Source organism: Cynocephalus volans, chromosome 6 (assembly GCF_027409185.1).
Source record: "Cynocephalus volans isolate mCynVol1 chromosome 6, mCynVol1.pri, whole genome shotgun sequence".
NCBI classification, from domain to species: domain Eukaryota; kingdom Metazoa; phylum Chordata; class Mammalia; order Dermoptera; family Cynocephalidae; genus Cynocephalus; species Cynocephalus volans.
The window spans coordinates 126,311,195-126,323,531 of record NC_084465.1 but is presented as its reverse complement, the minus strand read 5'-3'; the positions used below and the strand labels follow the sequence as shown (position 1 = coordinate 126,323,531).

General features: G+C 34.1%; 1 protein-coding gene across 7 annotated transcripts in view; it reads right to left on the bottom strand.

The window, feature by feature from the left end:
- ZMYND11 (zinc finger MYND-type containing 11) overlaps positions 1-12,337 on the bottom strand; it is a 116,663-nt gene that overhangs the window by 60,027 nt on the left and 44,299 nt on the right. For all 7 annotated transcript variants that reach the window (XM_063098950.1, XM_063098949.1, XM_063098948.1 and 4 more), the window contains exon 2: positions 7,230-7,364. In XM_063098950.1, the coding sequence (XP_062955020.1) occupies positions 7,230-7,345 (116 nt within the window). In that variant the 5' untranslated portion in view covers positions 7,346-7,364. The remainder of the gene's footprint in view (positions 1-7,229; positions 7,365-12,337) is intronic.

Below are 12,337 nucleotides of genomic sequence, written 5' to 3'. Positions count from 1 at the left end.
TTAAAATCTGTACAAGGGCTAACATGATCTTAAGCATAAAAATATTTTGTACATATTTGTTTAATGTAAATGTTAAGTAATCAAGTATTTCAAAGTTTTAGTATAATGACACCTATCCAAATTACATAAAATTGATGAATTCATATGTGCCAACTATTATTTAGCATTTACAGACATTTAAATTGAAATGAGAAGCTACTCTTGACTATGCTTATCTTCATAGATAACCCTAAATTATATTTTCTTCTTTATGATAAAATGACTCATTTGTTTCGAATTTATGATGAGGAAACATCACAAAACCTCCTTCAGTTTCTAAAAATGTGAAATGTTTTTACTGAGAAGCCAAAATTTATTTGTGCTTATTTAGCTCCCAAATGAGGACATCCATAGAATTTTATATTATCATTAAATCAAATTTATAAACATGAGCTTTAAATCAGAGTAACAGCTTCACCATTAATCAAAAATAAAATTTAATCCCATATATATATTTTGATTTCAGATTGACTTTCTGGTAAAAATACTTTCCATACCAAAATAATAGAACTTGCTTGAAAGTTCTCTTAGTTATAATTATCAAATATTTGAATATTCAATTAATCTCAGCAGTAATTCTCTAAACTATAGCACATTTTCTACTACTTTCTTGGATATAACACTAGCAGTTAAAAAAAGGGGTGGGGTGCAAGTTAAGAACAAGTCGTAAAAAAGACTTGGAACTGGCCGGCCCGTGGCGCACGTGGGAGAGTGCAGCGCTTGGGAGTGCAGCAGCGCTCCCACCATGGGTTCGGATCCTATATAGGAATGGCGGGTGCACTCACTGGCTGAGCGCGGTGCGGGCAACACCAAGCCAAGGGTTGCAATCTCCTTACCGGTCACAAAAAGACAAAAAAAAAAAAAAAAAAAAAAAAAAAGACTCGGAACTCTCTCTCTTGGGAGGATATCATGAAAAGTAATAGATGACTGCCTTGAACTCTGAAAGCCAGATGTCAGAATGAGGCGGAGCAAACATACAGAACACAGATAAATACTCCTAGTTTGTTACAGAGACAGGAAACTATTATTAGATTTCAATTAATTACAAGGATCTGAGGCGTAAATGTTTTAACAAGCCACAAATTATACTCATAGAATTTCTTTTTAAAATTGCAACAAGTCTTATGTTAAAGATCCTATGTTTGAAGATGATATTGTTGCTAATTCTTGTGTGTCTAGTCTTATAAACAAACACGAAGAAATTGGAATTGCCTCTCCGTTAGAAGGGATTTTTAAAAAATTGCTTTTAACTCTGCTTTTCAGAAAATATCCAGTGTCTTTAACAACTGTCTTTTTTTTTTTTAGAAAAATCACAAGACTGTTGTGAGATGGGAAGATGGTGGAGGTAACATCATTTTTAAATCTCCCCAGACTTCCTAGACAGTTACTAGAAGAGTAGCAAACAAAAGTAAAGCCCATGGACAACACATACAATAAAATCAAGATTTGAAAAACATAATTTAAATGAAAAAAAATTAACTGATGAGGAGTCCCAAAATTTGAGCAGGTGAGGACAAATCTCTAAAAACTATAATCCACTTGGTATTGACACCTGTCTATGAGAAAAAAGGACACAACAGAGTATCTAATGGAACTGAGGACAGGAGGATAAATTAACCAACAGATATTCATTTTGTAAAGCACAGGGGGCCAATTTGAGAACAGCAGTTGAAAACAGATAGGATTTTATCTGCAGATGATTCATGGTAATTCATGAACTCATGGTAAACTCTCAAGGCACTGGAGCATAAGGGGCCCTAGGAATGGTCAAAACATAGCAGCTGGCCCCTTCCAGGACAAAGCCCCACCCTGCAGAGAAATGCTAGGAATGAAAATATCAAACACCACTGTGGTCAGTTGAAAAGACTTGCAGTATAAGAAAGGGTGGTTCCAGGAAAAATAGGGAGCAAAAACAGAAAAAACCCAGGAAATCTCGGAAAATGAGGTCATATTTTTAGTACTTCATAAAAATGGTCTAACAAGGAACTTTAGAGCCATAAATCTAGAAAGAGTAATCAGAACCACCTCTCCCTGATTAAAATTCAGGAAAGCTGATTTCACATAAAAATGACAGCAGAAAAGGACCATGGCTGAAGGAGGAAAATGACATCTTCAGAATGAAAGCGCACCAGCAAGACATCCCTGCAAAACGTCATCTGTGATCCACTGCTTTGAAACATGAGAAAAGAGATAAGAAAATGATACAAGATAAGAAAGCTATAAGTCAGAATCAGAAAAACTCAGAAATGAGTTAAACCTTTTAAGTAAATGGAAAAGACCACTTCACAAGTAAGGTCTGCACTAGAAGGTGCACGAGAGTGAATACACAGCAGATGATGTCACAGATAAATGAAGCTGCAAAGAAGAAAAACATGAAAAACAGAAAGGAAAAAGATGGAAAGAATTCAACAGAAAACTACATACTTAGAAGACGGGAAAAGAGACCCAACTTACTAACAGAGACCCCAAACAATAAAAACTAAACAAGGGTGTATGTATGTATAATAAAATAATAATACAACCATAATTATAGATATTATACACACATATATAATTTTTAAGTAAAATTTTATTATTCTCAGATAGCTGAGATATGTATAATGTTGGATAAAACAATTGAGTAATTACATGATATTCTAAAATTTATCATTCATGATTTCCTTGGGAACCATTATCCTCACCACGTCAGAAAGGAGATAAAGATTTTACACAGAATTAAAACCCAGTAGCCATAAATTTAAATGGAAAACATCAGTATAAATTCATGTTTTTTTCATCTTTTAAAAGTATGTTTATTTCCTAACTGTCCACTCAAAGGCCTGGAAAGAGAGACCAGAGTGGCCAGAAAGTGTTCTTGAAATACAATTTCAAACTAAAAGAAACCAGAACCACTGGGAGAAATCAATGGTTCCAGTGCTGGGACAGGATGTGTACAAGAGGAATCTGAAAAACCTCGTCACATGAGAAAGCAGGAAAGAACTTCAGGAGTCAGCACGCAGAGGCTCCAGCTGGTCAAAGATATGGAAATGTGAGCATTGATAAGCACTGTATCAAAAATGAATTAAAATTATCAAAATGTTTAAATACATGATATGAATTCCAAATGACACAAAGAAAAAACTAATGGGTTCCCATTAGAGGATTTTATTTTGGAAACTGGTAAAGAGAAAGAATTAAACGCTTATTCTAATTTTCCTTTATGAACCATACCACAAATAGCAGATGATGGGAAGCTTATGTCTTTATAAACATATTCCAGTTAAAAAAGGAAAGATTAAATTAGATTATTACCATTTTGCAATCCTTAATGAATTATTGGATCTAGCATCACAATCGACATCATGTGCCTCCTGATATTAAAGTACACCACACCTATGGAACAATCTCGCCCCCATCCCCAAACCTCTAGATGTAACCATCAATGTCCACGAAATATAGAGGCCTGAGCACCAGGTTAAACTAGGGATGCAGTTAGCAAAAGGCGGGCTATGGGAAACCACAGAACAAATGACCCGTCTCTTCAATAAGTAAATGCCAGGGAAATCAGCAACAAAAAGATGAATGAGAAATCTGTAGATTAAAAGAACAAAAACAAGTACAACTAAACCAATGTACAGAAGTAAGGTAGAATGTTTAGGATGTACCAGGCTAAGAGCCAGTCACCCCAAGGCCCAGAAAGTTTAATGCATGACCAAAACTGTGTAGCTCTTATTGTTTTTATAATGGAGTCTCTCACCAGTCAAAAAACAGAGTAAAACTTGATGACTGCATATGCCTTCTTGACAACTCTACTACAGCCCTCAGTAATTTAAGGTATTTTTAAAGTTTAAAAGATAAAACTATTCAATGAAAACATAGGAGAAACACTTCAGGAAGTAGGACTGGGCAAAGACTTCATGAATACGACCCCAAAAGCACAGGCAACCAAAGTAAAAGTAAACAAATGGGATTATATCAAACTAAAAAGCTTCTGCACAGCAAAAGAAACAATTAACAGAATTAAAAGACCACCAACAAGGTGGGAGAAAACATTTGCAAAATATACATCTGACAAAGGATTAATATCCAGAATATACAAGGAACTGAAACAACTTTACAACAAAAAAACAAGTAACTCAATTAAAAAATGGGCAAAAGAGCTAAATAGGCATTTCTCAAAGGAAGATATACGAATGGCCAACAGACACATGAAAAAATGCTCAACATCACTCAGCATTCGGGAAATGCAAATCAAAACCACACTGAGATACCATCTAACCCCAGTTAGGATGGCTAATATCCAAAAGACTGTGAACGATAAATGCTGGCGAGGTTGCAGAGAAAAAGGAACTCTCATACATTCTTGGTGGGACTGCAAAATGGTGCAGCCTCTATGGATAATGGTATGGAGGTTCCTCAAACAATTGCAGATAGATCTACCATATGACCCAGCTATCCCACTGCTGGGAATATACCCAGAGGAATGGAAATCATCAAGTTGAAGGTATACCTGTTCCCCAGTGTTCACTGCAGCACTATTTGCAATACCTAAGAGTTGGAACCAAGCCTAAATGTCCATCATGAGATGACTGGATACGGAAACTGTGGTATATCTACACAATGGAATACTACTCAGCCATAAAAAAGAATGAAATACTGCCATTTGCAATGACATGGATGGACCTAGAGAGAATTTTATTAAGTGAAATAAGTCAGGCACAGAAAGAGAAATATCACATGTTCTCACTTATTTGTGGGAGCTAAAAATAAATAAATAAATGCACAAACAACCTGGGGGCAGAGGGAAGAAGACACAATTACAATTCCTTGAAGTTGATACGACAAGCGCACAGAAAGGAGTTTGTTGAGAGGGAGGGGGGAGAGGGAGCAGGGAGGGAGGTTTCGGTAATGGGCCACAATAATCAACCACATTCTATATTGACAAAATAAAATAAAACTAAAAGAAAAAAAAGATACCTCTATGTTCAGACTTGGCGTAACTGAGTAGAGCAACTTGATTTAAAATGAATCTAAGGCTTGGAGAGTATCGACAGTGCAGATAGGAATATTAGGTTTTAGAGCAAAAGACCTGACTTTCTGTCACAGTCCAATGCTAACTTACCTTAGGCAAGGGTAACGAGCAAGAAAATTAACATTAATCAAGAAGCAAAGGCACTGGGCTAGGTAATTCTCTAGACGGTTCCTTCTTGGAGCTGATTGTCTAGCAGGGAGATAATGATAAATGTGATTAAATTGATGAAAAAGCACAGAATGGTCTGAAGTTAGCGATCATAATAGAATGGAATATGGCATGCCTCTCAGATGAGACAAGGCAGAAGGAACACCGGGAACCACTCTTAGACACTAAACCTCTGATTTTCTTTCTTGCACTCTTTCTTTCCATTTTTAGATGAGACTAATAAAACCAAGACTATTTGATAGGTAAATAAATTTATTCGTATTTAGTTTCAGAACTATGGACCACGCAAGAAGAAAAATAAGTCTTGGCACCATTTAAGGCTAAAGTAATGAAGAAAGGAGGAAAAGGAATGCTTATCAATAATCCACATCCAATCCAATCCTTCTCATGATAATCCTTCTCAAAACAAGAAGATGTATGCAATCCTGCTAACAATCTCTTTATCTTACTACAGTTTAACATGCACTCACAGGTGTAATGATAGCCCAACAGATTCTGCACCCATTACTGTGGGAGTTAATTCTCTTACTCCCACGTCAACAGGTGGATACAACCTAACAGCAACATTCACACTGGGAGATTCCAACAGCTTCTTATAGAATGTCTCTGAAACTTCTAGAGAAAGACGACACAGTTGAGAAAAAGGAACAGTCTGAAAAACTGAAGTGGTTAAGTCAAGCTTATATAATTTTAATTAAAAAAATAAAATTGAAAGAACAGTATCTTATTTCAACATTCTTTTGTAAGCAATTTTTATATACAGAATGTCTTTTTTAAAAATCTCAATCATAATAAAATACTGCTTTTTATACTTTGAAATTAAAAAAAAGCTTTATACCAACATCATCTCCCTGTCATGTGCATTTAGTTACCATGCTTCAAATTATTTGCTTTATTTAATAACTTAATTGAAATGATGCACTATTTATTTTATTCTTATTTTCCACATAGTGCTATCCACTGTTTCTTTTCTTCTACTAGCCCACAGGAGCTGGGAGTTGTACATGGTCAGCTTTAAAATACTCCAGGGCAAGTGCACCGTTGGCCCAGCACAGAGCCTGTCCCTCTATCTCCTCTGCTTTCTCTCATAAGTAACCTCTATAATCTTCACCAGAATACAGGGAAGATACAAAAATATATGGAACTCAATTTTGTTACTTATCAATAAAGGCCAAAAAAAAAAAAAAAAAAAGCATATGTCTAAGTAAGTTTTTGTAAATTATCTGTTTTCCAGTTTTTACTGTTAACATGTAAAGAATGTGGAGAGAGATAAATATAAAGAAATTCTATCTAAATTAACAGCAACAAAAAAATCATCCATACATTAAAATAAATAAATTTAACTTTATTCCTTTAGACATACCCAGAAAAACAAATATAACAAAACAAAATCGAATTCCTATTTGAAGAATCCTTTATAACAAATACATAACATGTAAAGATTCGTAAAATAGTTTGATTTTTTTTTCTATTCTGAATCTTTATCTACCAAAATAGAAACTAAGGGGGGAAAAACTTTCTTTTAAAAAACTGAATGTTTATTTAATATAATTTCTAAAATACAGAATAAAATTGATAAAAATTATGTTAGTGGGCTATGAACTAGTAAGATGTTGTTTACTACCCAGGCCTTGCTTGTCCTGTAATTAACGGGTACTGCACAGTAGACTGTTATCAGACAACTTCACCAAAGCAAGTGATTAGCAAAATAGCTTTTTAGTGAAAGACTTAAAGTTTCCAAGACTTAAAATTTTCTGATAACTAAAAATCTATTATAATAGTACATATTAATATTTTACTTATTTAATATTCATTTATAAAACTTCTAAACACAAGCTGATTGTTTATGTTTCTGCATTTGTTTTTCTAACTGTATATCCCTGCAAGGCAAAAAGTGACTTCAGTCCTTTGTAATATATGCTGATTAGCATAATAGATAAGATATTTGTGAACTTTTCCCCAAAGTCTTATCTGAAATTTTACAGGAATATTTTTGTTTAAATTTACTTACTTAGTAATACGGTCAATGTTGGCAATTTGCTTCTGGTTCCGTATAATCTCAATGGCTGCCCAAAGATGCTGGATAGCTTTTGTATCCGCCTGTCGTCTTTTTGTTAAACGTGCCATGACCTGTTTACTTCTTTAGCTGCAGTAATATACAAAAACAAGGAAAAAAATATGGATTACAAATTTCACTGTAAATGGTTATCAGCACCTCCTGACTACTGATAGCACTCATATAGTGTGTAGTATTGCCAACTTTCTACTTTATTTCCTACAACCTACGTCACCAGTTATTTCATAAAAGCTATCATTCACTTCATCACTTCATAAAGAGTGGCATTCTAAAAGCCAAAACTTAAAAAGGATGTCCCAAGGAGGACAAGTGGCAACCTGTACCAATATATCCAAAAAAAAAAAAAATTAAGTTTTATTTTACAGCACAGAAATATTACAAGATAAGATTTCATTTTTGATATTATATTTTGTGTGTAATTTGCTCAGTACAAAATAGAATTTAAGTGTCCTGTTTGGTACTTTGGTTTATTATAGTCATGGCTTAAAAAATCCAACTTTATATGCATATATTGATAAATGAAAATGTTTTTTTAAGAAATAAAACCGTGAACAGAAAATACAAGATATTACTTCTGGGGTGAGATGTGAAAGGCTAAAGGATAGTATACTACAGTATTATACATTGTTAGGAATGATCAAATTCTTGGATTAGGTAGATATTACTTTCAGGGTATTTATTACATTATTAGGAAATAACACTGTTATTTTATTCAAATTTCAATATTCTGGGTGAGCTGAAGAAAATAGCCATCATACCTCCAGATAGTTTTCCAGCTGTGTCCCGGCAAAACTGGATAAAAACTGGGTAGTACAGTCTGGATGTCTGAGGAGCGCTGGGGTGACAGAAAAGGCCTTTGTGGACTCAGCATGGGGGTCTCTCTGCTAGGGACGGTGCGGGCCTATCAACTCTTTCCCCGTGAACTTTCCCCTTTATCATGAATCCCTGCATCTGGGAACCACTGGGAATCATATAATATCTAAATCCTGCATCTGGGAATCATATAATGTCTAAATCATACAGGTTATGATGCTAAGTTTAAAATCTAGACCCTTAAAAAAATAAATAAAATAAAATCTAGGCCCTTAAGTATAAGGTGAACATTAACCCTTCTGAGATGGCTAAAATCTCCCTGACCTGGTCTTCCCTGTCTTTCCCCTCCCTAAGTAACAGACTTTATTTTTACAGCAATTTTAGGTTTACAGAGAAATTCAGCAGAAAGCACAGACAGCAACCGCCACAGTGTCTCCTATTATTAACATGTTGCATTAGTATGCTACATTTGTTACAATTATGAACCAATCTTGGTCTATCATTATCAACTCAATTTTGCATTAGGGTCCCCTCTGTGCTGGGTTTTACCGAATGTGTGTGCTGTGTATTCAGCACGACAGCACCATATTCCCCACTGGGAAACTCACTCAGCACTCTTCCGTGTTCCATGCCTGGCCAAGAGAGCCAGATCAGTCTCCTGCTTCTCCACCTCTACGTTTCTTTTCACCACCACTCAGTTCTCCATCTTTCTCTGACAAACCCAAATTAACCCTGCAGTTGCCATCCAAGCTTAACTTGAGCTCATTTCTGGTGAGTATGGAGTCAATCCGACTCCTACAATGAGTGTTTTTCAGAATCACACTGCTCACAAAATACATTTTGAACATGTTTAATGTGCTCCTGAGTACCCCATTTCTTCACACTATTACTTCTAATAGTTCCAAACTTTGCTCCACAGAGAGAATAATTCAAAAATAATTCAAGTTTTAAATAAAACTTAAGGAAAACCACTTGGTTCTGTATAAACTTGGACATATAACTAAAAGATAATAAAAACTGCAATTCTGATTTATGACTGCCTGTTTTAGAGTGACCATTTTAAAATGTACAGAAACTTCTCAGTTTAAGTGTGTACATATAGGAGTGCCAACTTTCAGAATCTGATAAGCCTTAGTAAGGAATTTACTGGTAAGAATATAAAATGTCAGAAAAGTGACATCTACTGGTGAACTGCGGTAAAACAACTCAGCCCTGTCAAGAGTGGGTCATTCTTACATACTTAAATACACAGCTGTGTAAGGTACTGTGCCAGCATAATGAAGTGATGTTAATGTGCAAATGATGGTCCTGGCCAAAAAGTAACCAAAGACTGGGAGAGGAAATCTGACATATACATGGAAGTACTAATTATAAGGTTATGTATGACATATAAATGTCCAGAATATGTACTATGAGAATTCAGACAAGGGAAATACTACTTCTAGCTTAGGTAAATTTGAGCAGAAAGAGATGAAGAACTCTGCAAAATGATAAATATGTGGGAAAATACAAAAGCTAATTTTTCTTTTCTTAATTTCTTTAATAGATATTTAAAGCAAAGATAAAAATAACTGATAGTTGTCACTAGGCTTATGTCATAGGTAGAAGTAAAATATATGACAATCATAACACAAAGGATGGGAAGGGGAAGAAACAGGAGTATATTATTGTAAATTTCTTACATTTTATGTGAAGTGTTATTATATTAATTCAAAGGGGACTATGGTAAAATTAGGATGCATACTGCAATCCCTAGGGCAAACACCAAAGAATAATACAAACAGATATAAGTAACATAAAATTCAACTTATAAATTATTTTTTCAAGATATATATATATATATATATAAAATTAAGAATTTATCCAAAGCTATAGGAAATATGTAACAGCAAAGCTAGCATCTTAAAATACTAAAATAAACAATAAACAAAACTATCTATATAACATTATAACCAGAAGAATATAATAGTGTGGACTAAGTAGCAGAAACTCTAAAAGTGATGTTACATATTCCTAGAAGTGATTAAAATCAAGAGCAAAGAATAAAGCAGAGCTATGCCTCAGGAAAACAGATGAAGAGTTAAAGATTTCTGAGATCCGCCAGAACCAAGTCACAGAAAGCAGATATACCTTCTAATAAAGGTACACCACAAGGAAGATGACTGCAGTTATGAGAGCCCACAGCAAACCCTGTGAAGAACGCAAGGGAAGACTTGTCCAGGTCAGGTGAGCACAAGAAGTCTGAGGCACATCATAAAAGCACCAAAAAAACTTGCCCATCTCTTTAAAGCATACCCACTGAAATTCTTCTTTCTTATGAAATCTAAATTTGTTCATTCATGTAACATACATTTCATGCATGCCTGTTATATACACGTCTGGGGACAGCAATAAGCAAAACAGACAAAAATCCTTCTCTCATTAAGTACGTATGACTATCGAAGTGGCTAGATATACATTTTTTAAAAAGGATAGCAATTTGGGTGTTCATCAGTAAAAAGAAGTCTTAGGAAATAAGTTTCTCAGATCCTAGGTACAGACAGCTGATCACTTAAGGTCCTCAATGTAGCCAAACAAAACTTTTCAGCCCATTCTTACGTGTATGTATATTCTATTACTAAAATGCACCATTCACAATTCCAAAATATGCCACATAACTTCACACCTCTATCCCTCTGCTTAAATAATTCTTTCTGCCCAGAATGTATTCCCCAGTCCCTTTACTAATTAAAATTTCCCTGTCCTTTCTAAGACTTACTCCAATGCAGTCTTCCCTGACCAACCTTTTCTCCTGGAATCAAACTAAATCAAACTCAACTGGCTTTTGCAAGATAGTAATTTGTTTATACAATTCTTACAAATTTATTGCTTGTACAAATAATTATAAATTCCTCAAAAGAATTTTTTAATTTAACTAAGAAAAAAATGTCTCATTTATTTTTACATTTTATGTCTTTCAAGGTGCCTAGATTAGTTTTGAACATGCTCAACTTTCAATATGAAATTATTAAATACAACTTTTCCAGCTATATTATATAAATAACTAGATCCCAGACTAAAACTTTATTTATGTTTTATAAAAGACTGACACACCAAAGGAAAGATCAGAAGACTTGTAGAAATCATTAGTCTCCAATCTTTTTCCTGTTCCAATGCATTTGAAGAATACTTGTATAATAGAGTCCTTTCAGTAAAAGTAGCTCCTTTAGTAAGTGATTCTCAAGAGGCCTATAATTTAAAAAGTAAAAATAAAACCAAAAACTTCCAAGTAACTTTAATAAGCCCCCAGGTGATACTGATATTCTCTATCTCTACAAATCCAAATTTACTGCAATCCCTCTGTCTATAGGAGTGTTATTTTCTATCACACCACTTCTACCCAAATAGATGCGAAAAATGGAGAATAAATGAGAAAGCAACTCAGGAAGAACTAAAATATAGGCAAAATTAAACAATGCATTGCTTGGTGATAAATACATATGTGTGAAAACTGTTTTTTAATGCAAGGAAATGATAAAACATTTGAGTGGCAGGGAAGAGCAATGAAGAAACTGTGAGAATTCACAGCATCAGATATGTTCTGATTTTACTTCTAGCAATGGGTCAGTTTTTTTTATTATATTACCTAAAATAAATATTAAATATTCTCAAATATTTGTATCAGATATTACATAAAACTTAAAAATAATCCTATTGTTTAAAGCTGCATCACACTGTTGCTTATTTAACACTTTCCCCAAAAGTCTAATAGTAATTTTACATTTTATTCTCTAGTCGTACCATCTTCCCATTTATATATACATGTACTTTCATATATTAAGGCTATTCATAAAATATTTTTCTTTGCCTCTTAATAAAGATTAAATAAAATTATAATGAAATCTAGCTATGTATTCCTTTACAATTACTACTGTGACTAGAAGTCCTTCTGCACTGAGATCAGAAAAACATTGAATTATGTTTTCCTCTGATTTATAAATTATTTTTTAATATTGGCTTTTAACCTATCTGGAATTACTTTTATTATTATTAATAAGCTTTATTTTTTAGAGCAGTTTTACTTCCACAGCAAAATTGAATGGAAAATACAGAGAGCTCCTATATACTCCCAGTCCCCACATGTGCACAGCCTCTCATTAACATCCCCCACCAGAGTGAGGCATTTATCACAATCGAAGAACCTACATTGACAGATCATTATCACCCAAAGTCCACAGCTTACATTAGGG